Here is a 27,315-nt window from a genome sequence, read left to right as displayed (position 1 = left end):
CAACAACAAAGATCCCCCGTATAGCCTTTACAGACTCTAGGGGCAAGTGCTGTTCGCGAGCACAAACGAAGGCCGGCACAAGCACACGAGGGGGTGGGTGGCCAGCACCACGCCCGACCGCCTTCGTCTCCCCAGCGGCGATGTTTACACGCACGCACACACCGCACCGGTGCCTTTTTTTTCTTTACGCTGAGTCGACCTAGGGGAGGGCCCAGCAACCGGTTCGGATCCAAGCGTGGGTGGCAACTCGCGGGAGCAGCTGCCCCCGCCCCGCTCCGGCCACCCGTGTCAACCCGACTATTGAACCAGGGCGGAGAGGTTGCGGTTGGGAGTGGCTCGCGCACCCGGAAGCGCCGCCCACGTGCTCCGCTCTCCTGCACGAGCGGAAGGCGCCTCGCGTCTCCTGTACTGCCCGTGCAGTACACAGGAGAGAGAGTGAGAGCACCCCAACACACACACACACACAGAGACACTTTGACGTACTTTGCCGCGGCAGGACTACGCTGCTGCTACTGCCGCTGCTGCCGCTACAACTTGCAAGCGGCGGCGGTCGCAGATGGTGAGTTCGTGTCGTGTGTGCTGTGATGGCGGGGGTGCGTGCGTGTGTGTGTGCGTTGTTGTTGTTTCCAGGAGACGCAAACACCCGTCGTGGGTTTAACCTCCAGGCTGGATTGTGTGAGGAGCTCACAAATCCTTGAAAGATCTGGGCAAGGTCCCATCGGTGAGCTCCTCCGGCAGGCAAGGCTGCGATGGCTGGGTCATGTAGCCCGCATGCCCAGCCACCGCATGCCGAAACAACAGCTTTTGTTCGGCCGGCTCGAGGGGGCTAAGCGGGCGCGGCACGGGCTAGAGAAGAGATGGAGTGATGTGGTACAGGAGGACGTGGAGCTGAGTGGACTTGCCGATGACTGGTACCAGCGGTGTCAAGATCGGCCTCTGTGGAGGAGGCTCGTGAAGGACGCTGCTGGGCAGTTGGAGGCAGTCGCCCTCCAACAACAACGGAGGGCGGAGGAGCGACGCTCACAACAACGAGCGGAGCGCCGGGCGTGTAAAATAGAGCGAGTTGGCACAGTATGGGGGCACAGCTTTGTGGATCTGCCAGTCATCTCAGTCAGTCAACCCCATGGCACCCGCAGGGTCTGTCCCGTGGCCTCCTGCCGCCAGCAGTGAGCCTTCGACACTTCACGTGGCAGCCTCAAAGTGCACCTAGCCTGGCACAGGTGCCGTGGCAACGTCGCCGCCACTTCGTGTTGGTTATTGGTTGTTGTTGTTGTTGAGTTCTTCTGCACGTGTTTGTAGAGACGCGGCTGGGTCCAGGACCTTGTGCTCGGCTCACTGCGTTTGAACGTTCGTGTTGTGTTAAACGTTATTGCCAATAAACTGCAACTTGAATCACTACCTATGAGATCTTCACTCAAAACTGCTCTAGAGGAGTTGTACAACCCTAGCTGCCACTGCTATTCAGTGGCCTTAAATATGGCTCTAGATTTTGGTGTTATCATTTATTTATGTAGTTTATTGTTAAAAATTCGGTCACAGTCCCAAATGATCACTGTTACATTGGATTTATGGCTTTTATTTTGGTGATTTCGAAAAGTTTGTTTGGTTTTGGCCATGTTTTTGTTTATTGTAGTACGGAGTTAGACTGATGGCCTAAATCTTAGTTGTCTTGTGGTTGTTGTTGTTTGACTTGCATCCCACTGGGATTTTTGCACACAGCGTTGGTGTACGGTGCTATTTCAGGAATATTTTGATATTTTTTTCCTGGATTTTCTGTTTGCACAGTCACATAATCACTTTAAGATGTTTTCTTGTTCATGTGTTTTTGTTTGTTGCGGTTGCACCCGATTCAAGAGCCGAATGGCTCACAGGGCTATACCAAATAAATGAACTATGAACTATGAACGTTGTGTGTACAGGGTAGTCCCCGACTTACGACGGAGATGCGTTACGCCGACCCCCCCATCGTAAGTCAAAAATATCGTAAGTCGAAGATCGACTTGGCCTACCCAGGAGTCTTAAAGAATGGTGATAATTTAGCAAAACAGACAAATTTACAATACCGTACTGTATATTCTTGGTTCTTTCGGTAAAGTCACGTTGAAGGGAAATGATAAAATAATAAAAAATATATTAAACAATAAAATTCCCACGACGTTTCGACTGCAACACAAGCAGTCATCAGCAGGTGTGAAAACCAACGACAAGAAACATTTGAATTTTATTGTTTTATATATATTTTATTGTTTCCCTTCAACGTGACTTTACCGAAAGAACCAAGAATATGAATCACTGCAGTCACGAAAGCTTTAAATCAAAATGTACAGTACCGTACTGTATAAACTATATAGTGTATGTATTTATTAATTACAATACTGTATTGCACCGTGAAATGTAAAGTAAAAAAGCAAGGTCAATTCTTAGCCTACCTATGTGAATTGCAATTGAATAGAAAGTTTTCTCAGGAAACAATCCTATCTGGTATAAAAAAAAAAACTTTTTAACATGCATTGAACGTAACGTATCGTACCTCGTACGCTGCTGCGTTTGCCTGCCGCACGAAATTTAAATAATTTTACAATTTAGTCGCCATCGTAAGATCGAAATATCGTAAGTCGGAGCATCGTAACTTGGGGACTAAATGTATTGTTGTCGTTGCACGTGTGTGTGTGTTCATGTGTGTGTGCACGTGTGTGTTCACGTGTGTGTGTGTTCACGTGTGTGTGTTCACGTGTGTGTGTTCACGTGTGTGTTCACGTGTGTGTGTGTTCACGTGTGTGTGTGTGTTCACGTGTGTGTGTTCACGTGTGTGTGTTCACGTGTGTGTTCACGCGTGTGTGTTCACGCGTGTGTGTTCACGTGTGTGTGTGTGTGCACGTGTGTGTGTGTTCACGTGTGTGTGTTCACGTGTGTGTTCACGTGTGTGTTCACGTGTGTGTGTTCGTGTGTGTGTGTTCACGTGTGTGTGTGTGTACGTGTGTGTTTGTGTTCGTGTGTGTGTGTTCACGTGTGTGTGTGTGCACGTGTGTGTGTGCACGTGTGTGTGTTCGTGTGTGTGTGCACGTGTGTGTTCGTGTGTTCGTGTGTGTGTTCACGTGTGTGTGTGTTCTCGTGTGTGTGTGTTCTCGTGTGTGTGTGCACGTGTGTGTGTGCACGTGTGTGTGTTCGTGTGTGTGTTCGTGTGTGTGTGTTCACGTGTGTGTGTGCACGTGTGTGTGTTCGTGTGTGTGTTCGTGTGTGTGTTCGTGTGTGTGTGCACGTGTGTGTGTGTGTGCGACAGGGATGTCCTCTGGCTCCCACATTATTTAACATCTATTTTGACCACGTAGTTCGGGAAGCCTTCAATAGCTGTACCGGGGGAATCTCCATATGGTACAGATATAATGGGAGGCTGATCGATGCCCGGGTGCGGTCAAGGGATGGCTCCCTATTGCTCAACCACGTTATGTATGCCGATGATTTGGTGATTGCTGCTCATTCAGAGGAGTTGGAGACGCTGCTGCTGAGACTGGAGCGTGCCACTAAGAGATGGGGTCTTACCATCAGCCCCACCAAAACTAAGCACCTGCCTGGGTATTTTGTACCATCGGACACTCCACCCCCACAACTCCCAATTGGTGATGGGGCAGTTGTGGAGAGAGTGGAGAGTTTCTCATACCTGGGCAGTGTGCTTATGGCCGGCTCCAGTTTAACAGCAGAGGTCTCCGAATCAGTCGAGCGGCAATATATTTTCATCGGTTGCGTAACGCTGTGTGGAAGCTACCTGGTCTGTCGCTCCGCACTAAGCTTCAGGTCTTCTAGGCCACGGTCAAGAAGATTGTTCCTAATGGAACATCTTCGCCGGTTGGAAACATTTAGGCTGGCCTACCTACGATCCATCCTGGGTTTAACCAGACTGGATTGTGTGAGGAGCTCACAAATCCTTGAAATATCTGGGCAAGGTCCCATCGGTGAGCTCCTCCGGCAGGCAAGGCTGCGTTGGCTGGGTCATGTAGCCCACGTGCCCAGCCACCGCATGCCGAAACAGCTTTTGTTCGGCCGGATCGAGGGGGCTAAGCGGGCGCGGCACGGGCTAGAGAAGAGATGGAGTGATGTGGTACAGGAGGACGTGGAGCTGAGTCGACTTGCCGATGACCGGTACCAGCGGTGTCAAGATCGGCCTCTGAGGAGGAGGCTCGTGAAGGATGCTACTGGGCAGTTGGAGGCAGTCGCCCTCCAACAACAACGGAGGGTGGAGGAGCGACGCTCACAACAACGAGCGGAGCGCCGGGTGACTAGGGCACAGCAGGTTGGCACAGTAGGGGGCACAGGTGGTGCATCAGCCAGTCATCTCAGTCAGTCGACCCGTGGCACCTGGGTCTGCCCCGTGACCTGCCAGCGGGCGTTCGACACTTCACGTGGCCTCAAGGTGCACATGGCCTGCCACAAGAGTCGTGGTGACGTCACCGCCACTTAGTGGCGAATGGCGGTTTTTGTTGTGTGTGCACGTGTGTGTGTTCGTGTGTGTGTTCGTGTGTGTTCGTGTGTGTTCGTACGTGTGTGTCCACGTGTGTGTGTTCGTCTGTGTTCGTACGTGTTCGTACGCTCACAAACTCCTGGGATGCGGTGGTGTAGTGGTCAGCGCAACGCTGCGCTACGAACCCGGCGACCCGAGTTCGATTCCTGCCCACGGCCAACACCGGTGACGATTATCTTGACCTGGTGCTGGGCCTCCCCTAGGTCGACTCGGCCTCAAATGAGTACCCGGTGTGGTGTAAACATCGCTACTGGGGAGACAAAGGCGGCCGGGCGTGGTGCTGGCCACCCATCCCCTCCGTGTGCCGTTCCGGCCTGAGTTGGTGCTCGCTAACAGCACTTGCCCCGACAGTCCGTTAAGGCTACACGGGGGATCTTTGTCTTTATACGCTCACAGATCCTTCAACGATCTGGCCCCATCCCAAATTTACTCTTAAACAAATTCGCCAAATCCGGCTTGGTTGCTCTAAACTCCCTCGTACAGCCTCAGAGGTGCCTCATTGTTCCTATGAAAAGTTCCATTTGATGAAGACTCGGTTTGGTCAACGAAAAAGTCTGCGTTTCTGCTTCACGTTTCTAAAATACTTTTGCCACCCATCGACAGCTTGGTTCCCATCACTTGACCTTCTTTATATATCCCCGTTAGACCAAAACAGAGGCGACTTGCACCTTTACCCCACCTATTCTGCCGCCTCTTACTGTCACATTTGCATTTTGACCTGAGCACGTGGCATCTCTCTGGTCAAGACAATGTCACATACAGGTCGGGGGGGGGGACTGCATTGTTGTAATTTATTTTATAATTAATGTAAGTTTTATATATTTTATATCAAAGATATGTAGTGTCATTTAATGAGCATCTATAAAAAACAACAACAATATGTTTACGTACCTGTCAACCCCTTATCAGTGCCGACCTTATTACAGACCAATTCAGACCTTATTGGTTCCCCGTGCCCCTTATAAATCTCAACGTTCATCCTACAAAGTCCCGTCACAAGGGAGAAACACAAACAAATGGACATTGTCTTTGTGCCCGTATTGAATCGGCTATATGCCGTTCGGACCTCAAAACTCAGTGTGCCTGTACACGAATACGGGGTAAACCGTGTGGGTTGACACAGTATGTGTTTACGTTTCACGGGGAGTTTTGTTCTGCGAGCCATCGCGATACCTCTTGGAGACCCACCGGGTAGGTCGCGACCCACAGTTTGCGAACCGCTGCTCCATACCCCACCATGAACGTCATCCCCACATTGCTCATCATCTCCCACCTCGTCATCACTCGTCCTGTTTTAACCTAACTCATTCCGCTGGAGCGGTGACGTACTCTCTCTGTGACATGCTCTGTCGGTGACGTGCTCTATCTGTGACGTGCTCTATCTGTGACGTGCTCTATCAGTGACGTGCTCTATCTGTGACGTGCTCTATCTGTGACGTGCTCTGTCGGTGACGTGCTCTATCTGTGACGTGCTCTATCACGTGCTCTATCAGTGACATGCTCTACCTGTAACGTGCTCTATCTGTGACGTGCTTTATCAGTGACGTGCTCTATCAGTGACGTGCTCTATCTGTGACGTGCTCTATTTGTGACGTGCTCTATCTATGACGTGCTCTGTCGGTGACGTGCTCTATCAGTGACGTGCTCTATCTGTGACGTGCTCTATCAGTGACGTGCTCTATCTGTGACGTGCTCTATCTGTGACGTGCTCTCTCTGTGACGTGCTCTCTCTGTGACGTGCTCTGTCGGTGACGTGCTCTATCTGTGACGTGCTCTATCACGTGCTCTATCAGTGACGTGCTCTATCAGTGACATGCTCTATCTGTGACGTGCTCTATCTGTGACGTGCTCTAACTGTGACGTGCTCTATCTGTGACGTGCTCTATCTGTGACGTGCTCTATCTGTGACGTGCTCTATCTGTGACGTGCTCTATCACGTGCTCTATCAGTGACGTGCTCTACCTGTAACGTGCTCTATCTGTGACGTGCTCTATCAGTGACGTGCTCTATCAGTGACGTGCTCTATCTGTGACGTGCTCTATCAGTGACGTGCTCTATCTGTGACATGCTCTATCTGTGACGTGCTCTATCAGTGACGTGCTCTATCAGTGACGTGCTCTATCAGTGACGTGCTCTATCTGTGACGTGCTCTATCTGTGACGTGCTCTATCACGTGCTCTATCAGTGACGTGCTCTATCAGTGACGTGCTCTATCTGTGACGTGCTCTATCTGTGACGTGCTCTATCTGTGACGTGCTCTATCTGTGACGTGCTCTATCAGTGACGTGCTCTATCTGTGACGTGCTCTATCACGTGCTCTATCAGTGACGTGCTCTAATTGTGACGTGCTCTATCTGTGACGTGTTCTGTCTGTGACGTGCTCTATCAGTGACGTGCTCTATCTGTGACGTGCTCTATCACGTGCTCTATCAGTGACGTGCTCTATCTGTGACGTGCTCTATCTGTGACGTGTTCTGTCTGTGACGTGCTCGCCGCCCGTTGCAGAGGTTCGCATCTGGAAGATCGCTCCCCGTTTGGCGCTGCGTCGGCGAGATGTTAACTACCTCGCCTGGTATGCAGGAGGTCGTGGGTTCAATCCCAACCCCGACGCCTGCTGCTGTATATTTGGAGTTTGCGTGTCTCTCTCCCCGTGGTCGCGTGTATTTTTGTCCGGTTCCTCCAGTTTTTCCCTCCACGTTTAGAATCGTGCGTTTAGTATTTGGCTGCTGCTAAACATTTCCACATGCCGACCGGCCACTTCGTTGAGCTGTCATTTGTGATGGCCAGGTCGCTTCTGAAAAAAGAGCTACGTAGCTCAGTGGGCCTTAGCAATGACTCGCGTCATTGTACGTTTAAAGATCCCGTGACGTCATTGTGAGAAGAAACAAAGCGCCCTCAACTTTCGCGATCTGAGCGTGGCTTTTTTGCTCCAGCGCTGTCCTCCAGACAGTCTCGTCCCTTCACCTGATGAAGGCCGCTTGTGTTGTGGCCGAAACGTCGTGAGAATTTTATTGTGTTATTTTATTTTATCAATTTATTATTTTATTCTCATTCTACGTGACTTTACCGAAAGAACCAAAGAAGATGAATTCTTGCAGTCACGAAAGCTTTAAATACTGCAGACTATGCATGTGAAGCACAGCTTTCATCTTGATGATATCCTCGCGCTATAATGAAACAACCACTCTGAAATGTATCGAATTGTTACGATGATATCTGATTTGGTGCTCGTTATTGCCCCCTTCTAATCGGATGGTCCCACAGCAGGAGGCACGGCGATGACGTGGACTCTCTGGGGGGATGCAGGAGCTCCATCGCCAGTGCGCGGAGAGCCGCCGCTTCCGTAGGGCCTCGCGCCGAGCTCCACGCATGGCGTCCGCCTCCATCCGCACGAGGGGCGCGCCACGCAGGCCGTAGCCAGGCATGGACGCGGCGGGCGACGCCGGGAGGGCGGGACGCCGCGGCGTTCAGAGGGCGGCTCGGCAGCCGCGGAGGAGCCCAGCGGGTGAACAGACGGCTGGACGACGATCGCGGAGTCCGAGCAGATGTCGGCCGAAGAGCAGGAAGGCCGAGGCTGTCGGGGCTGGGAGTAGCAAAGGCGGCGGCGGGCCGAAGGCGTCGGCCCCCGTCGTTGCCACGTGCGCCCCACCGCGGGGTCGAAGAGGGACTCGTCGTGGAGAGACGCGCCCCGGGCGGCGTTCGCGGGGTGCCCTGGCGCGGGAGGTCGCCGCTGCCGGTGAGGCGGCCGCCGGTGGGCTCCGCAACGCCGCCTCGGCGCCCACGGTGGCCGAAGGACAGAGAGGGCGGGCGTGCCTCGGCCTCGAGAGCTCTCGCCGCTCGCCCCCGAGCGACGCTTCCGCGGCTGCGGGGAATGCCGTGCCCAGCGCGCCCTCGGAAGTGTCGGTGGCGCTTCAAGAGGAGGGTTGGGACGCGCTTGGTGGCACGGGTGGGTCGCGCCAGCCGGTATTGAAACGCCGGTTTTGAAACACCGGCTTGTACCACCCACACCGGCTTCTGTGAACTTGGGCTGCTGTCGTATTGACCGCGGGGTTATTTTTTAACTTGACTTCCAGGGCCCATACGATTCACCTAATTAATATATGAAACAATAATTTTAAGAACTCAGGCCTATGACCAAATTACCTGTAGATGTGCCTGATGGTCAGATCTCAGACTCGGTGCTTGGATGAGCGAGCACCATGCATAACGGATGGTTTCGCCAACTATACAACTCTCTTGCTCTCACCAAACCGCACCGCTCATCATCGTGATGAAGTACGGCCAAATAACCCACGGCAGTGCGTCACGGACGCTCCGTGGCGCGAGCCACACCCTCGTCGCTACACACGGTTGTGCGACCGGGAGGGTTTGTGCGACCGGGAGGGTTTGTGCGTATGTTTGTGGGACTTCTTTCGCACCGTACATAAACCAACCGCGCTAATTGGAGGTACGGGGGAAGGACGACAAACAAAAAGTAGTTTGTGATGCACCGGGGGCGCGGGGGGCAATGTTTGGCAGCGCTTAGGAATGGCAATTTCCACGTTCTTTTTGTTTAGAGGCAATTCCAGCGAAGCTACCGTGATTAACCACAAGGATCTCCGCTCGTAAAACAGTCGTGCAAAACAGTCGCATGCAACCGAAACAGCCGGCCAGTGGCCCCCGCTTGAGGCCACGGTCAGACCGTCCCGCTCGGCCCGATGCTACGCTGCTCGATCCGCTGCTGGATCCCATCCGCCTTGCGTTGCTCCTCTGCCCACCCCGAGTGCGGTCTCCGCGCCCGTCATTCTCGCGCTGAACGAGGCCCCTCTCCCACGTGCCGCTTCCCTCCACTGTGCCCCTTTTTGCCCGCTGACAAGAGCCCCCTGCCTCGTAGGGGATTGGGAAGTCACAGCCCTGCATGGTTTTATTCCACTTTTAAAGACAACCGCAACGCCCATTAGCTTTGAATGCCATCCCAATCGCCGTTTAACTATACAGCCTCGTCCACAGGTGTCTTAAATTGCATACTCTGGCAAACCTTTTTTTATTATACACTCTTATTTAACTTGCCCTGCTTTCTGTTTATATTCTTTCACATCTTTGACGCGTGATATCTTCGGATCTACGAAGCCTAATGAGCTGAAGTGTTGTGCGCAGACTCGTCTACTGAGGCAGGAATCTTTTTCTTATTTTTATATTTTTTCCTGCCTCAGTAGCTCTCTCGCTACATTTTTTCACCTGATGGCGATTGCTTGTGCTGCGATCGAAACGTCGTGATATTTTTATTATTATTATTTTTCTATCTACGTGGCTTTACCGAAAGACCCAAAGAATATGAATTCCTGCAGTCACGAGAGCTTTAAGTCAAGATACAACAACATCCGTGTCCGCTCTGTGTAGTTGCTCCACGCTCCTGCTGTTCCTGGTTGCCGATTTGCGCGCTCGCAGACGGAACCGCATCGAGTGCTGGCGTGGAGATCTGTTGCTCTGCGTGTCCAAAGAAATACCACGTGTTTTGTCATTCTACCGGCCTGCCGGGCTTCACGTGAGCCAGCAGCGTTCAAGTCCGGGACGGCTGTCCTTAAAGATGCAGCAAAATACAAATGGCCTTCGGTGTTACTGCCTCAAACCCGAACCTCTGATCAGCACGGTTTGGCTGCGTGCAGTGCGAAAGATGTTCAACATGCATAACCCCTAAATGCTAACCCCTCGCCCAACGCGAGATCCTAACCGGTAACCCTAACCGCTAAACACGAACCTATAATCCTTCTGCCAAGTTTTATTTCTAATACACTCCTCTAACCCATGAATACTAATCGTAACACCTACCCCAAACCCTACACAATACTAAAGCATCAGTTTTATCAAGTGAACACTTAAGTGATGGTTAGGACCGCTAACTAAGGAGCAGAAGGGAGTGGTCAGAGTTAGGGTTAGAGTCTAGGTTCGTTTTGGGATTTTGGGTGAATCGGGATTGTGGGTGAGTGGGGATTGTCGGTGAGTTGGGATTGTGGGTGAGTGGGGATTGTGGGTGAGTGGGGATTGTGGGTGAGTGGGGATTGTGGGGATTGTGGGCGAGTGGGGATTGTGGGTGTTTGGGATTGTGGGTGAGTGGGGATTGTCGCTGAGTTGGGATTGTGGGCGAGTGGGGATTGTGGGTGTTTGGGATTGTGGGTGAGTGGGGATTGTCGGTGAGTTGGGATTGTGGGCGAGTGGGGATTGTGGGTGAGTTGGGATTGTGGGCGAGTGGGGATTGTGGGTGAGTGGGGATTGTGGGTGTTTGGGATTGTGGGTGAGTGGGGATTGTCGCTGAGTTGGGATTGTGGGCGAGTGGGGATTGTGGGTGAGTGGGGATTGTGGGTGTTTGGGATTGTGGGTGAGTGGGGAATGTCGGTGAGTTGGGATTGTGGGCGAGTGGGGATTGTGGGTGAGTTGGGATTGTGGGCGAGTGGGGATTGTGGGCGAGTGGGGATTGTGGGTGTTTGGGATTGTGGGTGAGTGGGGATTGTCGCTGAGTTGGGAATGTGGGTGAGTGGGGATTGTGGGTGAGTTGGGATTGTGGGCGAGTGGGGATTGTGGGTGAGTGGGGATTGTGGGTGTTTGGGATTGTGGGTGAGTGGGGATTGTCGCTGAGTTGGGATTGTGGGCGAGTGGGGATTGTGGGTGAGTGGGGATTGTGGGTGTTTGGGATTGTGGGTGAGTGGGGAATGTCGGTGAGTTGGGATTGTGGGCGAGTGGGGATTGTGGGTGAGTTGGGATTGTGGGCGAGTGGGGATTGTGGGCGAGTGGGGATTGTGGGTGTTTGGGATTGTGGGTGAGTGGGGATTGTCGCTGAGTTGGGATTGTGGGCGAGTGGGGATTGTGGGTGTTTGGGATTGTGGGCGAGTGGGGATTGTGGGTGTTTGGGATTGTGGGTGAGTGGGGATTGTCGGTGAGTTGGGATTGTGGGCGAGTGGGGATTGTGGGTGAGTGGGGATTGTGGGTGAGTGGGGATTGTGGGTGAGTGGGGATTGTGGGTGAGTGGGGAGTGTGGGTGAGTGGGGATTGTGGGTGAGTGGGGATTGTGGGCGAGTGGGGATTGTGGGTGAGTGGGGATTGTGGGCGAGTTGGGATTGTGGGCGAGTGGGGATTGTGGGCGAGTGGGGATTGTGGGTGAGTTGGGATTGTGGGTGAGTTGGGATTGTGGGTTAGTGGGGATTGTGGGTGAGTGGGGATTGTGGGGATTGTCGGCGAGTGGGGATTGTGGGTGAGTGGGGTTGTGGGTGAGTTGGGATTGTGAGCGAGTTGGGATTGTGGGTGAGTGGGGATTGTGGGGATTGTGGGTGAGTTGGGATTGTGGGTGAGTTGGGATTGTGGGTGAGTTGGGATTGTGGGTGAGTTGGGATTGTGGGTGAGTTGGGGCAGGGTCGTGCACGCTGCCTCCCAGCCCTGCACTGGGAGAGCCGAGGAAAGAGGAGGACCGTAGCAGCAGCAGCAGTGAGGAGGAGGAGGAGAAGCCTCTGCCCAGTCTCTACGCCAGCCCAGGTGACTGCGAGTGAATGTATTTCATGACTTATTTATGTATTTTCGGTAATTTGTAAAAAAAAGTGGTGAGATGTGTTAACTATCCTTTCCCTGGTATCGGAAGTTTGTGGGTTAATTTCGTGACTGATGCCTGTATATTTGGAGTTTATATCTCTCTCCCTGTGGTCGTGTGAATTTTTCTCCAGGTCATCCAGTTTTTCCCTCCACATTTAGAATTGACATGCGTTTTAGAGTGTTTGGCTGCTATACATTTCCACATGGTAAGCCACTATGTTGAGCTATCATTACTGGGCAGGTCGCTTCTGAAAAAGAGCTGTATAGCTCGGAACGGAATCTGCTGGGGCATGCGGTGGCTGGGCATGCACGCTCCATGACCCAGTCAACGCAGCCTCATTTTCCCGAGGAGTTCACTGACGGGACTGTGTCCAGATCTTTCAAGAATCTGAACTCCTCGCACAATCCGGTCTGGTTAATGCCAGGGTGGACCCGTAGGCAGCCCGTCCCGAAAGTTTCAACTCGGCGTGGAAGTTCCTGTAAATGGGTCTATGTTTCGCAAGCGTAGAGAAGGGAGGGCATCACTGTGGCTGTGAAGACCCGTAGCTCCGCATGGAGCGATAGGCCAGACAGCTTTTGGAAAGCGTTGCGCAGCCGATGATTCGGTAAATGCTACTCGGTGAATCGAAGTGTCACCTCTGCCGTCACACCGGAGTTGGTCATCACCGGCACTGCACCGCCACCACTCCCTACACCCACACAGTGCATCCTTTCTGTCCTGCACCACAAGCGTTCTCTGTTGAAGTGCTTTAAATGAGACCCCGAAGCTCTTCACGTACAGATGTAGTTTGAGTCACTTTTTACAGCAATAAATGAACGTATTGGCGGTACACTGGTGCGCGTTTATAAAAATCGCATTTTTCGCAATACAGTAGAGCCGCTCTTAACGACGGCGATTGGTTCCAAGAAACCGGTCGTTAAGTGAGTTGGTCGTTAAGTGGTCGCTAAGGGAGTATAGAAAACACGTTTAAACAATCGATATTAATACATTAATATCTACACTACACATTGGGTTCCATGGAGGCCCGTCGTCAAGCAATTAGTCGTTAGCAGGGGTGATCATTAAGAGGAGTTCTTACTGTAATTATTTATTTTCTCGCGATTCGCAACCGCGGTCAGAAAATCTTGCGGTGTGCGTCAAAATCATTTCTTGCGATGTCGAAGCAGTCGGAAGACGAACGGTTATACGAGCAGCTGAACACGAAGCTTCGCAGTCTATCGCCGTAACAGCAGCACCTAGCCCTGATGAAGATTGGCTGGCCCCGTGTACCAAAGGCAACGAGATTTGACTCCTCGTGCCCTAGACTTAGTCGGACGGTTCCTCGATTCAGCGGACCCAAATCGACGGTCAATGTTGACTTTTTTTTAGCAGGCCTCTATCGACTAAATAAACCTTCGAATCGCGTCAGACTCGGCGACAGGGGTCAATTAAAGACTGATAAACAGATTTGCTGATTCAAGTTTTTGATTTTAAACTGTTTTATGAGGACCCGGTGTGTTATGCTGCACCGGTGTACGGCCAATACGTCCAAATGTTAAAGAAATCACTTGAGCGTTGAGCGAGCGAGTGGTGGTCACGTTGTAAAATGCTTCCTCTGTTTGAACCATGCCTAACCACGTTTCGTTTGCAATGGTGGTGTGTGGCAAAAGGATATTTTTGTAGGTTATTAAACCCTGTTACAATTTAAAATATCCGATTTGGTTTATGTACCAATAGCAATGTAAAGAGGATACTTCTTATAATAATAGGGTTTTTCCCCTTTTTTCTGGCAACAAAACTGAAACCTTTTTTACGAGGATTCATGTCTACATTAACCACAATACCTGCAGTCAAAATGCAAACAAAAAACATACTATGATAATATATGCATTGTCCTTGAAACTGATTGGTCCACACCAAGGGACGGCTTTCTTTTGAGCCTCGACCCAATGGGTGCTCGACCAGAGGACGCCAAAAGGCGTACGCCTCTTTCGAGGCTCAAAAGAAAGCCGTCCCTTGGTGTGGACCAATCAGTTTCAAGGACAATGCATATATTATCATAGTATGTTTTTTGTTTGCATTTTGACTGCAGGTATTGTGGTTAATGTAGACATGAATCCTCGTAAAAAAGGTTTCAGTTTTGTTGCCAGAAAAAAGGGGAAAAACCCTATTATTACATTTTGGTACTGGCAAAGGAGGTCTAATGATGTAGGATACTTCTTTTTAATGTTCTTGTTATCGTCTTAAGGTTTCTTCCAGCCGAAGAAGGATGACTTAGTGTGGTGCAAGTATCAGCGATGTCCCTACTTCCCTGCCGTGGTGAGGACACACGCACAGCTGCAGCGCATGGCACAACAACAACAACAACCACGGCAACAACAACCACGGCAACAACAACCACAGCAACAACAACCACAGCAACAACCACAGCAACAACAACCACGGCAACAACAACCACGGCAACAACAACCACGGCAACAACAACAACCACGGCAACAACAACCACGGCAACAACAACCACGGCAACAAGAACAACCACAGCAACCACAACAACCACAGCAACCACAACAACCACAAAAACCACAGCGAGGGTGTTAGCAGAACCCACAGCCCTTACGGTGCAGCGGTCGAGAGCGGAGAGAGAGTTGAGAAAGAGTTGAGAAAAAGCGGGGAGAGAGAGAGTGGGCTGCACGGCCTACCCCGGCTTCTACTAAGCTACGGCTCGTGTTTCTCACTCTGCAAGGGTTAATGACTCACATGTATCGTGGTGCAGTGGTAACGCTCGCGCCTGGCAGCAAGTAGGGCCGCCTGGGTTCGATTCCCGACTCTTTGCAAGCTCTCCCCCTGTTCTGCATGGCTTTTCACCAGGTTCTCCGTTTTATTCCCATAGCTACGAACACATACACAATGTCACCGGTGTTGTCCAAACATTCCAATGCCAACAAAAATACTAGAAAATTACTCATTTGGGATTAGTCGTAGCAACATCGCCGCTGACTGCAAAACATTGGAAGGACCCTCCGGATCGATATTGTTTCTGTTAAGAAATATGAAAGGAATTATTCTAACTGCTAGCGCTGTGCGTTAACGAACGTGTCACCACTCCACCCTGCTTACTTTTCATCATCATCATCATCGGCCAAGGTCAATCCACTGCTGGATGAAGCCTCCGAAAGTCACCGTGACCTCTCATGATCCTGCAATGTAGCGCACCTGCACGCAACCCGATTTCATTGCTCCATCTCCTCCACTCTTTCCCGACCCCGTGGTGGGGGGGGGGGGTGGGGACATCGTCCTTTTGTTTGCCATGGTTGCGTTCCGCCCGAGCCTGATTCTACTCCTCGTGAGCCGTTTTGTGAACGGCTGCGTTGACCAACGCGTGTTCCCCGAACGGTTTTCCCTTGCAGGTAAAACGGGTATCCAAGGATAAGGGCCGCTGGAGGTGCGTGGTGCTGTTCTTCAGCTTGAAGATGCAGTCGAGCGCGGAGAAGCTGAATGCGTAAGAGGTTTACTTCCGCAGGATGACAAGCTCTATGCCCGGGAGTGGTGGCTCGTCTGTATCCATTTCGGTTACGGATGGAGCTAATTTTCTTGAAATTAGTTGCTTGACTGGCAAGTAGGGCAACCATCTGGATCAGAGTGGGTATGAATAACGAGTGAAACGTGCCTCCCGTGTGGAAAAATAAAAGCATTAAGCGACTAGGATTTGCTGGTCACGGTCATTATAACAAGCAATGGAAATTAAGTACAATAAATTATTGTATTGAGCCTGACCGCGTTGGCCAGTAAAAAAACTTCTTTCACACCATACTAACTTCTTTCACACCATACGTAGCCAACCATGCTAATCGGAGGTGCGTAAATGTTGTTTCACATGAATGTTGTTTGACATGAATGTTGTTTCACATGAACTGAAACAACAACAGAATGTAGACTGTATACTGCATTTATTGAGTTCGTAAAGTTTATTTTGTTAAACCATTGTGAGAAGTCAAGAGGCCATGATGAGTCATTTTCAAGAGTGACCTTGGGCATTCGTGTGCCGGTAGGGGGTGATGATTGCTATGTCGAATACAAATTCAGTCCATTGCGGTGTGTAATATTTGTTTCTGGAAAACTTGGACTTTTGACGGCAGGCGAAATGTAAAATGTTGCGTACGACGCCAGGTGAAGTTTAAAATACCGCTGCGAAGCAGATGGCGTGGAGTAGTGGTCGTACAGGGACTCCTCTATTTACAAATGAGTTAGGTTCCAGAGGTCTGTTCGTAAGTCGATTTGTTCGTAAGTCCAACTTTACTCCCGTCGATTCCAAAAAGCGTTGTACGGCGTGTACAATAAACACGGGGAATGGCTGTAAAAGTTGTATAATCTCCTGTAGATGTAGATGCCACTGATTCTTCACGTTCTGCAGATGTAGATGCCCCCACCGCTATCTATTGCGCAGCGGTTGAACTTATGACTCTTGGTCCGAACAGGCAAGTGGACATACGGGGGCAGGTTTGTTCGCATCTCTGAATAATCGTAAGTCGAATGTTCGTAAGTTGATGAGTCCCTGGAGGAGTATTTTCATGGCGATTGTACCGCAGTAATAACCAGGGCGGCCGCCGGATTCGAACAGTGAACCCTCTGCAGCGAGCGCCGGGCACTGGGCCACGTGACGGCCCGCGTTGTCCTCTTTGAGCAGCGGCTGCGAACCTTGTCGAGTGTGCGGGGGGGACCCCCTTTTAAACCTCCAAACATTTCTCAGATCATCACACGCTGCCAGTTCTTTCAAATTTAACATTTCCTTGGTGGGGATGCTGTTCATATTTTTTATTTTCTTTCTGCGGACGCCCTGCAGTAGCCTCGCGGGGCTATCAGGGGTGCGCGGAGCACACGTCGGGAACCGCTCGTCCAAAGGATGCGCATGTCAAACTGTTTTTGTGCAACGTCTTGACACGCAGTTGCGCTTGGACATTATACGCTTCACGCGACACTACTTCGCCGTATCTCGCTCGCCTTCAAGCGGAACCTAACGGTGCTGTTTTTGTCCTTCTGCAGAATCGGGGTCACGGTGAAACACATCAAGCCCTTCAACTGCCGAGAAAAATATGACCTGATTGTAAATGTGCTTTCCTACGCGTCATTTCATCGCAAGCAGAATCGCGGCTTTGCGAGTAATGTGTGCGCGTGTGTGGGGAGCGGTGGTGTAGCGGTTAGCGCGCTGTGCTATGAATCTTGCGACCCGAGTTCGATTCCCGCTCACGGCCAACGTCCAGTGACGGTTATCTGAACCGGCCCTGGGCCTCTCCTAGGTCGACTCGGACTTAAATTAGTACCTGGTACGGTGTATAAAACATCGCCACTGGGGAGACAAAGGCGGCCGGGCGTGTTGCTGGCCACCCACCCCCTCGTGTGCCGTGCCCGCCTTCATAGGTGCTACTCGCTAACAGCACTTGCCCCAAACAGTCTAATCAGGCTTTTAATAACTGCAATAATGAATTGGCTGTATTCTCCGGCTTATCAGTGTTAGTAATTGCATGGCCTTCCATGAAGGGTTGCTATTTTGTTTCGCTGACATCGCGCAGTGAGGTGTGGTCAGGAGGTGGCAGCGTCACCCCCCTCCCAAATCGCGTTGCCGTGTGGAGGGTTTCCTCCGGGCATTCCGGAGGTTTCCGACACCAAGGGGCTCCTGAGCCCGCCTGCGGCTCTTTTAAGGACTGCTTCAGGTTGCGAATATGGGTGAGGTTGCCACCGTTATGCTGAGCATGGGATGTCCCGTTATTCGTATGCCGATGTTACTCGGTCGTGACGTTATTCGCATCCGCTGTGGTGAGATGTTAACTACCTCGGCTGGTGTACAGGAGGTCGTGGGGTTCGATCCCGACCCTATAACTATTCTGATGTTGACCTACACGATACGAAACACTCGTCAATAGATTCGGCCAAACATCTCGGTGCAGAAACCGAGGCCTAGCGAGGCTCACCTGGGTAAATGACTGGGCACTGTTGTGCGTGTGCATGCGTGCGATTTATATTTGTGTTCGTTCGCTCTCTTTTTCTCTACAGGCAGAGGCAAAGAAGTCCTACCCGAGGGAGATGGATCTCTACCTGGAGCTCATAACGGACTACTGGAGCAAGACAGGTGAGGGTGCGGACCGTGTGCTACGTTACGCTCGACCAACACTCGCGCGTTTCTCACGCTACTCAAGAATCGAACTTCTCTGAAAGGCCGGATGAATTCGGTTTTTTGTTGTTGTTAATCCATCCATGTTGTTCCGCAGCAGTTTCTGATTAACCATGTTTTAGCTCGGCGGGCCCGCCTGCCGTTAGTGGTCGACTGAGCCTGGCGTGGTGTTAAACAGGGAAATAGTGGTGGACTCAGCCTGGCGTGGCCGAGTGTTAGACAGGGAAATAGTGGTGGACTCACCCTGGCGTGGTGGAGTGTTAGACAGGGAAATAGTGGTGGACTCAGCCTGGCGTGGCTGAGTGTTAAACAGGGAAATAGTGGTGGACTGAGCCTGGCGTGGTGGAGTGTTAAACAGGGAAATAGTGGTGGACTCAGCCTGGCGTGGTGGAGTGTTAAACAGGGAAATAGTGGTGGACTCAGCCTGGCGTGGTGGAGTGTTACACAGGGAAATAGTGGTGGACGCAGCCTGGCGTGGTGGAGTGTTAGACAGGGAAATAGTGGTGGACTCAGCCTGGCGTGGACGAGTGTTAAACAGGGAAATCGTGGTGGCTGCACAGGGCGCACGAAGCAAGGATGGCAAGTCCAGGAGGAGGGGCCCACTGGTCGCTGCAGGGGCCACGTGGACCCGTGACAGAGAATCCGAACCTTTATTTCTACTGGAGGAGTAATCCGATGAGATATCAAGGTTTTTTCCACCCACAGATGTCCAGTAGGGGCACGGGGTTAGAAAGGTACAACAACAAACAATAAGAAACACAAATAGGAGTGCATTAATTATATCGGTTTATAGACCACCAGGTTGTCCCCCATTATTTTTTAAACTAATTTGCCATGCTCCTTTCTCATTTGGTGATAGAGGCTGACAATCTACTCACCCTGGGAGATGTCAGCGTTCATGTCGACCATCATGAATTGCCCACAAGTCAACGTCACTTCGTTAATTGAAAGTCTGGGCTTTGCAACGTGCCCACTCGTACTGGCGGACACACCCTTGATGTTATCTCAACCCCGTGGGTCATGTGACAGAAAGTATATGAAGTGCACAGCATTCTCCACGACCATTATCTGGTATCAACTCAGTGGATAGTTCCGAGAAGCATGTCCCCAGTGAAGGCCAAAGTAATCTCATTTCGCCCCCTTAGCGGAAACCGAGTTGATCGTTCTCGCATCCACCTTCGGGGTGTGGTCAGTGTTTCCTGAGGATGTGCCCTGAAGATGGTTGACCCCTACTATTCCATTCTGGTTGGGATTATGGATGAGGTTGCCATCATCATGAGCATGGGCTGCATTTTGTTGTCCTTCCCCCGCACCTCCGATTACCACGGTTGGCTACGTACGGCGAAGTTCAACATACACATATGTAGACACGTCTTATCGCTCGTGTGCCGATGATATTCGGTTGTGCATTAACAAGGGGGTCGGTGACCATGTTGGCTCTTTAACATCGTGCCTGAGTGATGTAAAAAACATTGGATGAGCTGTCATTTTCTTCAGCTCCGTGCTAAACGGTCGGAGATTCTTCTTCTTGTCGGCACTGAGAAGCAGTTGGCAAAGCTCGACGCATTTGACCTTAACTCACGTGGCCACCTAACCACTGGCATATAAACGCGCAATGATAAGATTGTTTTCTCTCTGATATTTCACCGGAGTGTGTCTGCGTTCAGTTTCAGGCTCTGGCATGGGGAAAACCTTCATTGAATACTGCAAGTCTGAGCAGAGTAAGTAGCGTTTGGCAAGTATTGGATGTAACACAGCTATCACGAACCATTCAAAGGCATCGAGGGAACGGTACAGTTGAGTTGATCAACAAGGGTGACAGGAGAAGTCGCCACATCACTGACATTCTGTGTTGGAATCCGGGCTTCGGTCGCCCTATGTAAAACCAGGTTCTCAAGTGAAGCGAGATGTGTAGGCCTTAGCCCACTCCACCAGTGAGCGTACAAAAAAACACGACTGGGAGTGTGTAGGAAATAACGGAATGGCCGTTAAAGACAAGGTTCATGGTAAAGCGAGCTTGCCATGCCTTCTTCATTTTAAAGTCCCCCTGTGTTACTTATCAAGTAAACAACGGTCCCCTACCATAGGACTGTGGCATTTCAACCACTGGCTCATGGCAGTAAATGGATAATTGCACTGCCTTGCGTTTGTTTCAGGGGTAAGCACGCTGATTTCGCACATTTGGCAAAACATTTCTGTGCCACGCTTACGACTCCCCGATGTTATTTCGGGTCGTGTCCGTGCGCGTTGTTCGGCGTGATCTGCAAGCTTTCGCTTCGCATGTGCGCCGAGAGCTTCTTCGGGAAAGGTTCAGTTCTAGGAAGGGGTCGACTTCAGTTCCCCGAACATTTAGGAACAATTAAGTCCCTGCAGACGATGCCCAGCAAGTGTAGCCGGATGTTGGATAACAATGCCGAACGACGGACAGCGGTACAGCCCGAAAAACGCACCGGCGAGGCGGGCAGCACAACCGCGAAAAGCTGCGCCCGAGTGGCTAACGGCTACGGTCGCACGGCTGTGCAGGTGCCCCCGTTTGGCACGGGATCTCCTCCTCGCCGGCGGAACCCTTCCGCGACGTCCCGGAGGCCGAGACGGCGGCGGAAGACGACGAACGGCGCCCGGACGGCGACGGACGTCGCGGTGCCGAAAGCCCGAGCGCGGCGAGCGTCGAGAAGCGCCTCCTCCCGGACCGCCAGAAGATCCTGCGGCGGCGCTGCAACGAGCGCCTCCTGCACGCGATCGTGCGGAGGGGCGTGGCGGAGCGCCACCTGCGCCGGCTCCTCCGCGGCGCCGTGCCCTCGCCGCGGCTGCTCGAGTTCCGGCGGCGGCGGCGGTGGCCGAGCGAGTGGCACGCGGCGCTGTACCTGGAGGACGACGCGCACGTCGAGCGTCTGACGCTGTACCTGCGCGAGTTGTACGAGCGCGCGCGAGCGGAGTGCGCCGCCGAGGGTCGCGCCGCCGCCGCCGCCTTCCACGAGGTGGACGCCTTTGACCTCTCGCAGTTCATCCTCGACGTCCTCCTGCCCGAGGTAGCCGCGTGACCTTCTCTGGCAACCTCCGATGTTGGCGCGGTCGGCTACGTGCGAGCGCGTCAACGTGCGAGCGCGTCAACGTGCAACGTCGCTCGCCGCCGGTGTTGAACTTGGGTCGCCCGGTTCGATGCGCTGTGCCGACCACTACACCACCCTTGCACCAACCAACCTGTGCTGGCCAGCGTGGTGTAGTACGAGAGTCGAAGGAATCCCACGATCGACGCAACTCGGGGAGGCTTTGGTCCAACAGTGGATGGACAGAGCTGCAAGTGTCATTGGGTGCCACGGTGGCAAGATGTTAACTACCTCGCCTGGTATGCAGGAGGTCGTGGGTTCGATCCCGACCCTGACGCCTGCTGCTGTAGATTTGGAGTTTGCGTGTCTCTCTCACCATGGTCACGTGGATTTTTCTCACGCGTTTAGAATATTTGGCTGCCATAAATTTCCACATGATAAGGCCACTTCGTTGAGCTATCATTTGTGGCCAGGTCGCTTCTAATTCAGTGGGCCTTACCTGGTAAAATACAAAGTAGTTCAGGAGTTTAGTTTAGTCATAAGCGGTTTCTGAGTTAGATCGTGTAAATATAAATGTGTCGTCAAACCCGCCACCACCTGACACAGCCAATTAGTGAGCTTTGTCACGTAAACAAGCATGCCAATTTGTTACTAGTACAGCAACACCGGTGTGTTGGAGAAAAACGCTACGTAGCTTTGTGGACCTTAACTGGTAAAGTAATAAAATGTTTCAATAGTTTTAATTCTGGTGCACGTGCCTCCAATGGTGAACCGAGACGACTGTGCCGTGATCTGTGTGTAATGAAGTCCGTAACAATTCCCTGTGCCGAGACCGCCTCTGGGACTTTGCTGCTTGGAGTGGGATGCTTCGAGTGCACCCTCAATCCTGTGGGCGTCATTCAAGGGTCAGATGCCCCGGCATGTTTCTCTAAACGAAGCCCTGTTATTTTCTATGAAATAACCAAGCAGAGAGAATTCCCCTCCTTCATACCTGTCCCTACACAGGAATAAAAGTGGCTTTTTTTGTTTGTTACAAACCCCATCTGCCAACACGGCCTTCGTGAAGTGCGTCGTTTCTGCAGCATTGGTGCAACGAGCGAACTGCACCAGTTTCTCCCAGAAAGCTCGTGGGGCTGATGGCGATGTAACCTACGTTGGGTTTTTATGCTTACCAAAAAAAAAACTATACAGAAGATTAAAAAAAACACCACTGAAACTGCCGAATATTGCAAGCTGCTTCAGGAAGGCACAAACCAGCGCCACAGTGGTTGCTGCCGAGTATGGAAATAATCTGGAAGTGTGCGGTGCGCAGCGTGGAGACGCGCCTCGCAACAAGGCTTTGATTATGTTTTGGGGGCCCCTCCTTAAACGCGCAATATAACCACACGAGCGATGTGACAGGCCACGGTTCGCGCGTGCCGTGTTTGCGATCCGCGCGTGCCGTGTTTGCGATCCGCAGGCGATCACGTACGCGTTGATGGCGACGGAGGACATCACTTGGGAACAGGCTCGGATCAAGTTTCTGAACGGGCCGAAGTGCAGTCGAAGGTGATGCTCATTTTTATCGCGGAACCTCCTTCCCTTTGCCGAGCATTTCGCACCGATGAGCTTACGCGTGTTAATAACGGTGACATTTCTAACGCGCCACATTTTGCAGAGTGGAGCCAGGCCCAGGGCTGCTCGAAAGCCCTGGCCAAAACAGACAGAGGCCTGAAGATGTTGCTTGAACGTCGGGGTGCATTTGGTGTTGCGGATGTGCCAAGGGATTAGAGAGTTCCACACGGAGGGGGCGACAGCAGAGAACCGACGTGAGCCTGTGATAGTGTGGTGTACAGTGGTGTAGTGTATCGTGTATAGTAGTGTGGTGTATAGTAGTGTGGTGTTCTGTAGTGTATAGTAGTGTGGTGTTCTGTAGTGTATCGTAGTGAAGTGTATAGTAGTGTCGTGTATAGTAGTGTAGTGTATCGTGTATAGTAGTGTGGTGTATAGTAGTGTGGTGTTCTGTAGTGTATCGTAGTGTGGTGTTTTGTAGTATATCGTAGTGAAGTGTATAGTAGTGTGGTGTACAGTCGTGTAGTGTATAGTAGTGTGGTGTTCTGTAGTGTATCGTAGTGAAGTGTATCGTAGTGTGGTGTTTTGTAGTGTATCGTAGTGAAGTGTATCGTAGTGAAGTGTTTTGTAGTGTATCGTAGTGTCGTGTATAGTAGTGTGGTGTACAGTAGTGTGGTGTACAGTCGTGTAGTGTATAGTAGTGCGGTGTTTTGCAGTGTATCGTAGTGTGGTGTTTTGTAGTGTATCGTAGTGAAGTGTATCGTAGTGTGGTGTTTTGTAGTGTATCGTAGTGTGGTGTTCTGTAGTGTATCGTAGTGTAGTGTATAGTAGTGTGGTGTTTTGTAGTGTATCGTGTCGTGTATAGTAGTGTGGTGTTTTGTAGTGTAGTGTATAGTGTAGTGTGGTGTTTTGTAGTGTATCGTAGTGAAGTGTATAGTAGTGTGGTGTTTTGTATTGTAGAGTAGTGTAGTGAATTGTAGTGTCGTGTATAGTGTAGTGTATCGTAGTGTGGTGTTTTGTAGTGTATCGTATTGAAGTGTATAGTAGTGTGGTGTTTTGTAGTGTATAGTAGTGTGGTATTTTGTATTGTATTGTAGAGTATAGTAACGTGAGCCTGTAACAGTTCGAGACCTCGGTGTCCGAAGCAGCTTTTGAGCGATGCTGCTGCTGCCGTAGGGTTCTACCGTGAGAATCAGCGTTTGGAGTATTTGGCTGCCATAAATGTCCACGTAAGCCACTTCGTTGAGCTATCATTTGTGATGGCCAGGTCGCTTCTGAAAAAGAGCTATACAGCTCAATGGGACTTACCTGGTAAAATAAAAAAGTAGTTTAGTCATAAGAGGTTTTTGGGTGAGATCGTGTAACTATATAAATGTGTCGTTAAACCCGCCACCACCCGACACAGCCAGTTAGTAAGGTTTTTCACGTAAGCAAAATATGCCAATTTGTTATTAGTACAGCACACCGGTGTGTAGAAGAGTAAACACCACAACATCTACAATTTGAGTACGACGTTTCGCCAGTAATTACAACCAGCATCATCAGGCGACAGCCAGATTTGTGTGCTAAACTGAGTTTTAGGTTGAATGCAGAGGGGAATGGAGAACAATGGCATTAGTTGCAGTGCCTTCGACTGCCTACAATGCCCCGCGTTACACCTGTTTAGTGTGCATGGTGGTCATCCATTCCAGCACTGTCCAGGCTGAACCCCTGCTAAGCGATTTTGCAGGCGGCATATTCTAGGCGATTTGGCCATAGACCAAATAATGCAAGTCCAGGCGGTCCCCGGTTCTACGACACTGTGTTCCTGGAAAAACCCCATCGAAAAATGGGACCCGATTTTCCCCATGCAGAGTAGAAGCAGCAGAAATGTCACTCGCCATATTTAAGTGGGGGTTTTAAGAGGTAAACAAAAAAATCGAAATCATCCACAAACACTTGAGAATAACAAAAAGCTCCAGGCGACGTCGCATCGGAAACCAGACCGACTGTTCAAATGAATTCGGAGTCGTGACGGCAGATGTGTTGTTTCTGCGTCGCAAAACGATCTATGGTGGCATTGCAAAAGTCGATCTTCGTAAATCGGACCGCCTGTATTGATGTGCACATATTTCAAGGCCAGTTGTGACCACGTGCGTTTCGGTATGGCCATTCGACACCCTTGTTTATATGTATATACACCCAACGGCTGTATTTCTGTCCGTGTTTGTTTCTATATGACTCTCGGGTGGAGAGTTTGTTTTTCATATTGGTCACAGTCACTGTCGTCTCATTTGCAGGGAGATTGAGCTGTTTAACAAGGAGTTTATGAAAGGAAAAGACAACTGATCCTGAAGATGTACGCTGGGTGGAATGGACCTGGCACAAGACTATCCTTTTTTTAATCAAATGGATAGCCAAGTGCCCGCTGCTGTATCCTGTGACAGCCACACTTTTACTATATGTGTACTCGGGATGAGCTTTAAATTCGAACGTCATATTTTAGGATTTTCAAGGATAATTTTAGATCTGCTATTAAGGTTATGAATTGAATTCCGTTTCACACTAATGTAAAATGTCTCCACGGTAAGAATGACGACGTCACCCTCCCGTCTTGTGACAACACTTTGTATCGTGAAAAGCGCGTTTGGGTTTTGGCACGATTTTGGATTAAGCCGTTGGCATTGTCGCACCGTACCAGCACGGACCTCCTCTCCTCCCCTAGGGGGTACTGGAAGTGCCGAAGGGCCCAAGCGGACTGCTGCCCTGAGCCAGCTCCTTCCAGTTCGGCCAGAATCCCCTGTCCCCCAACCCCAGGTAGCTCGCATCGATCACTAGGATCGCCCCTGGAGGGGGGGGGAGATCCCCCCATGAGATGGGACTGCGCCATCCGCCAGCCCCCGAAGCGGTGATTTGGAGCTGAGGACACTTCGAATGGCTCGCACCTTCGGCAGCCGTGGAAATCTCCCCCTGGGGAGCCGCCGCTGCAAAGTCTCGATCCTCCAGAACAACGGGGGAGCGTAGAGGAGTGACAAGTCGGGGTGTCTGGTCGAGGATGGTGACCTTAAAGGGCCACATGGGGGACCCTTCCTCCCAGACTTCCACGGAAGGAATGAGCCCGAGTGCTTGCTATTCGGTGATACCGCTTTGCCAGTGGTGCACAAAAAAATTACAAATACCTAAACGTCACTTGTCACCTATTTTTTTTTTAAATGCTCAGGCAATGGGACCTTCATTACCTACTATAATCACCCAGAAATGTCTGTCCGTCCCACGTGTGACATCACTCCACATGAGGCCCACCCCCCCTCATTAATATTCATGAGTGTGGATTTTTACACGAACGCAGGTCGGGCTAAATTAAATAATTTATTACGCAAAGTCGCTTCAAATATGACGTCTCTTTACGGAAAGCGACGGTAAAAAATAAATCTATGCAGCACAGTGCTACATCCGTGCGTGACGTCACTGCAAAAGAGCCCACCCCCTATCAATATTCATGCCCACGTGGAAATGTACACTCATGCACAAGGTCGCGCATTCCACATGCCGCACCCCTCCCCTCATTAATAATCATGAGCGGGTGACGTCACTCCACATGCCGCACCCCTTCACAATCACCATGAGGGGGTGACGTCATTCCACATGCGGCACCCCTCCCCAATAACCATTAATAATCATGAGCTGAACAATTTTTCTATTGAATATTTCAGATCTACTGCAATATCCACCTGCCGTCCTTGGAGGGGTAATACAATCTCGTTACCCCAGATTTAGCATAGAGACCAGCGAGATGTATTGAGTGATTATACGCAATAATTACACGAGGTGTGTATGTACTAAGGGGTATACGGTTTTGTATATGTTTTTATACATGCATTATTAACATTGCACAGTTTTTATAACTTGCTGAACTAACCGTTGGCATGTGGAATTATGAGTACCAAAAATTACACCACGGATCCAAACGGACGTAACGCCATCTCTGCGTACAATGTTTTTTAAATTCTCTAATGCATATTTTTAAAATGTTTGTTACGCTAAAACATGTAATTCAGACGTAACAAATCTTCCATTTGAGATGTTGCGCACATAGTGCTGTACTGTCCACACGTAACAAAAAAAAATAATGGTTTGTCGGTAAAGGTTGAAAACGTCAAGTGATCAGCAATAAACTGTAACTTTTGAATACTCGAAATAAGTGAGTGAACACGTTTCTTGAATGGAGCAGGGGTTATCGTTGTAGGAGCGTGGGAAAATGGATGATGATGATGATGGAATTTTAAAGAGGAGCAGTGTGAGTAATGTTCCTCAAGCAGCACTCTGCCTGTCAGCTGGGTTCAAATAAAATGTGAATAATTTATAATGCCCGTGTGTTCCGGATGAGATTGTTGTGCCACAAGAAGATTAACGGTTACTATGTCATGGGTGGTAATTACTCGTACAAGATTGGAATATATGGATTTTTATAGCCCGTTTTGCCATAATTTACATCAAATGTTATTCCTTCAGCACTGTA

The 27,315-nt window shown here is 50.7% G+C and overlaps 1 protein-coding gene across 4 annotated transcripts; it reads left to right on the top strand.

Annotated features, from left to right (window-relative positions):
• The first annotated feature begins 216 nt into the window (after positions 1 to 216).
• Positions 217 to 27,162, top strand: LOC116953486 (PWWP domain-containing DNA repair factor 3A-like). Of its 4 annotated transcripts, none has more exons than XM_076075188.1 (12): positions 217 to 559; positions 7,781 to 8,462; positions 11,900 to 12,019; positions 14,302 to 14,372; positions 15,461 to 15,552; positions 17,094 to 17,154; positions 18,102 to 18,177; positions 19,887 to 19,940; positions 20,743 to 21,248; positions 22,726 to 22,814; positions 22,924 to 23,074; positions 25,097 to 27,162. In XM_076075188.1, the coding sequence occupies exons 2-11, from the start codon at positions 7,940 to 7,942 to the stop codon at positions 22,991 to 22,993; spliced, it is 1,662 nt and encodes a 553-aa protein (XP_075931303.1). In that variant the 5' UTR covers positions 217 to 559; positions 7,781 to 7,939; the 3' UTR covers positions 22,994 to 23,074; positions 25,097 to 27,162. The 4 variants fall into 4 exon arrangements, with proteins under 4 accessions (XP_075931303.1, XP_075931302.1, XP_075931301.1 ...); XM_076075187.1 differs by having other exon boundaries at positions 220 to 559; positions 7,784 to 8,462; positions 11,891 to 12,019; XM_076075186.1 differs by having other exon boundaries at positions 220 to 559; positions 11,891 to 12,019.
• Positions 27,163 to 27,315: the final 153 nt, after the last annotated feature.

The sequence above is a fragment of the Petromyzon marinus genome, chromosome 52 (assembly GCF_048934315.1).
Source record: "Petromyzon marinus isolate PM22_M1 ecotype Great Lakes invasive population chromosome 52, UKy_Petmar_22M1.pri1.0, whole genome shotgun sequence".
Lineage (NCBI taxonomy): Eukaryota > Metazoa > Chordata > Hyperoartia > Petromyzontiformes > Petromyzontidae > Petromyzon > Petromyzon marinus.
This window is presented reverse-complemented; position numbering and strand designations above follow the sequence as displayed.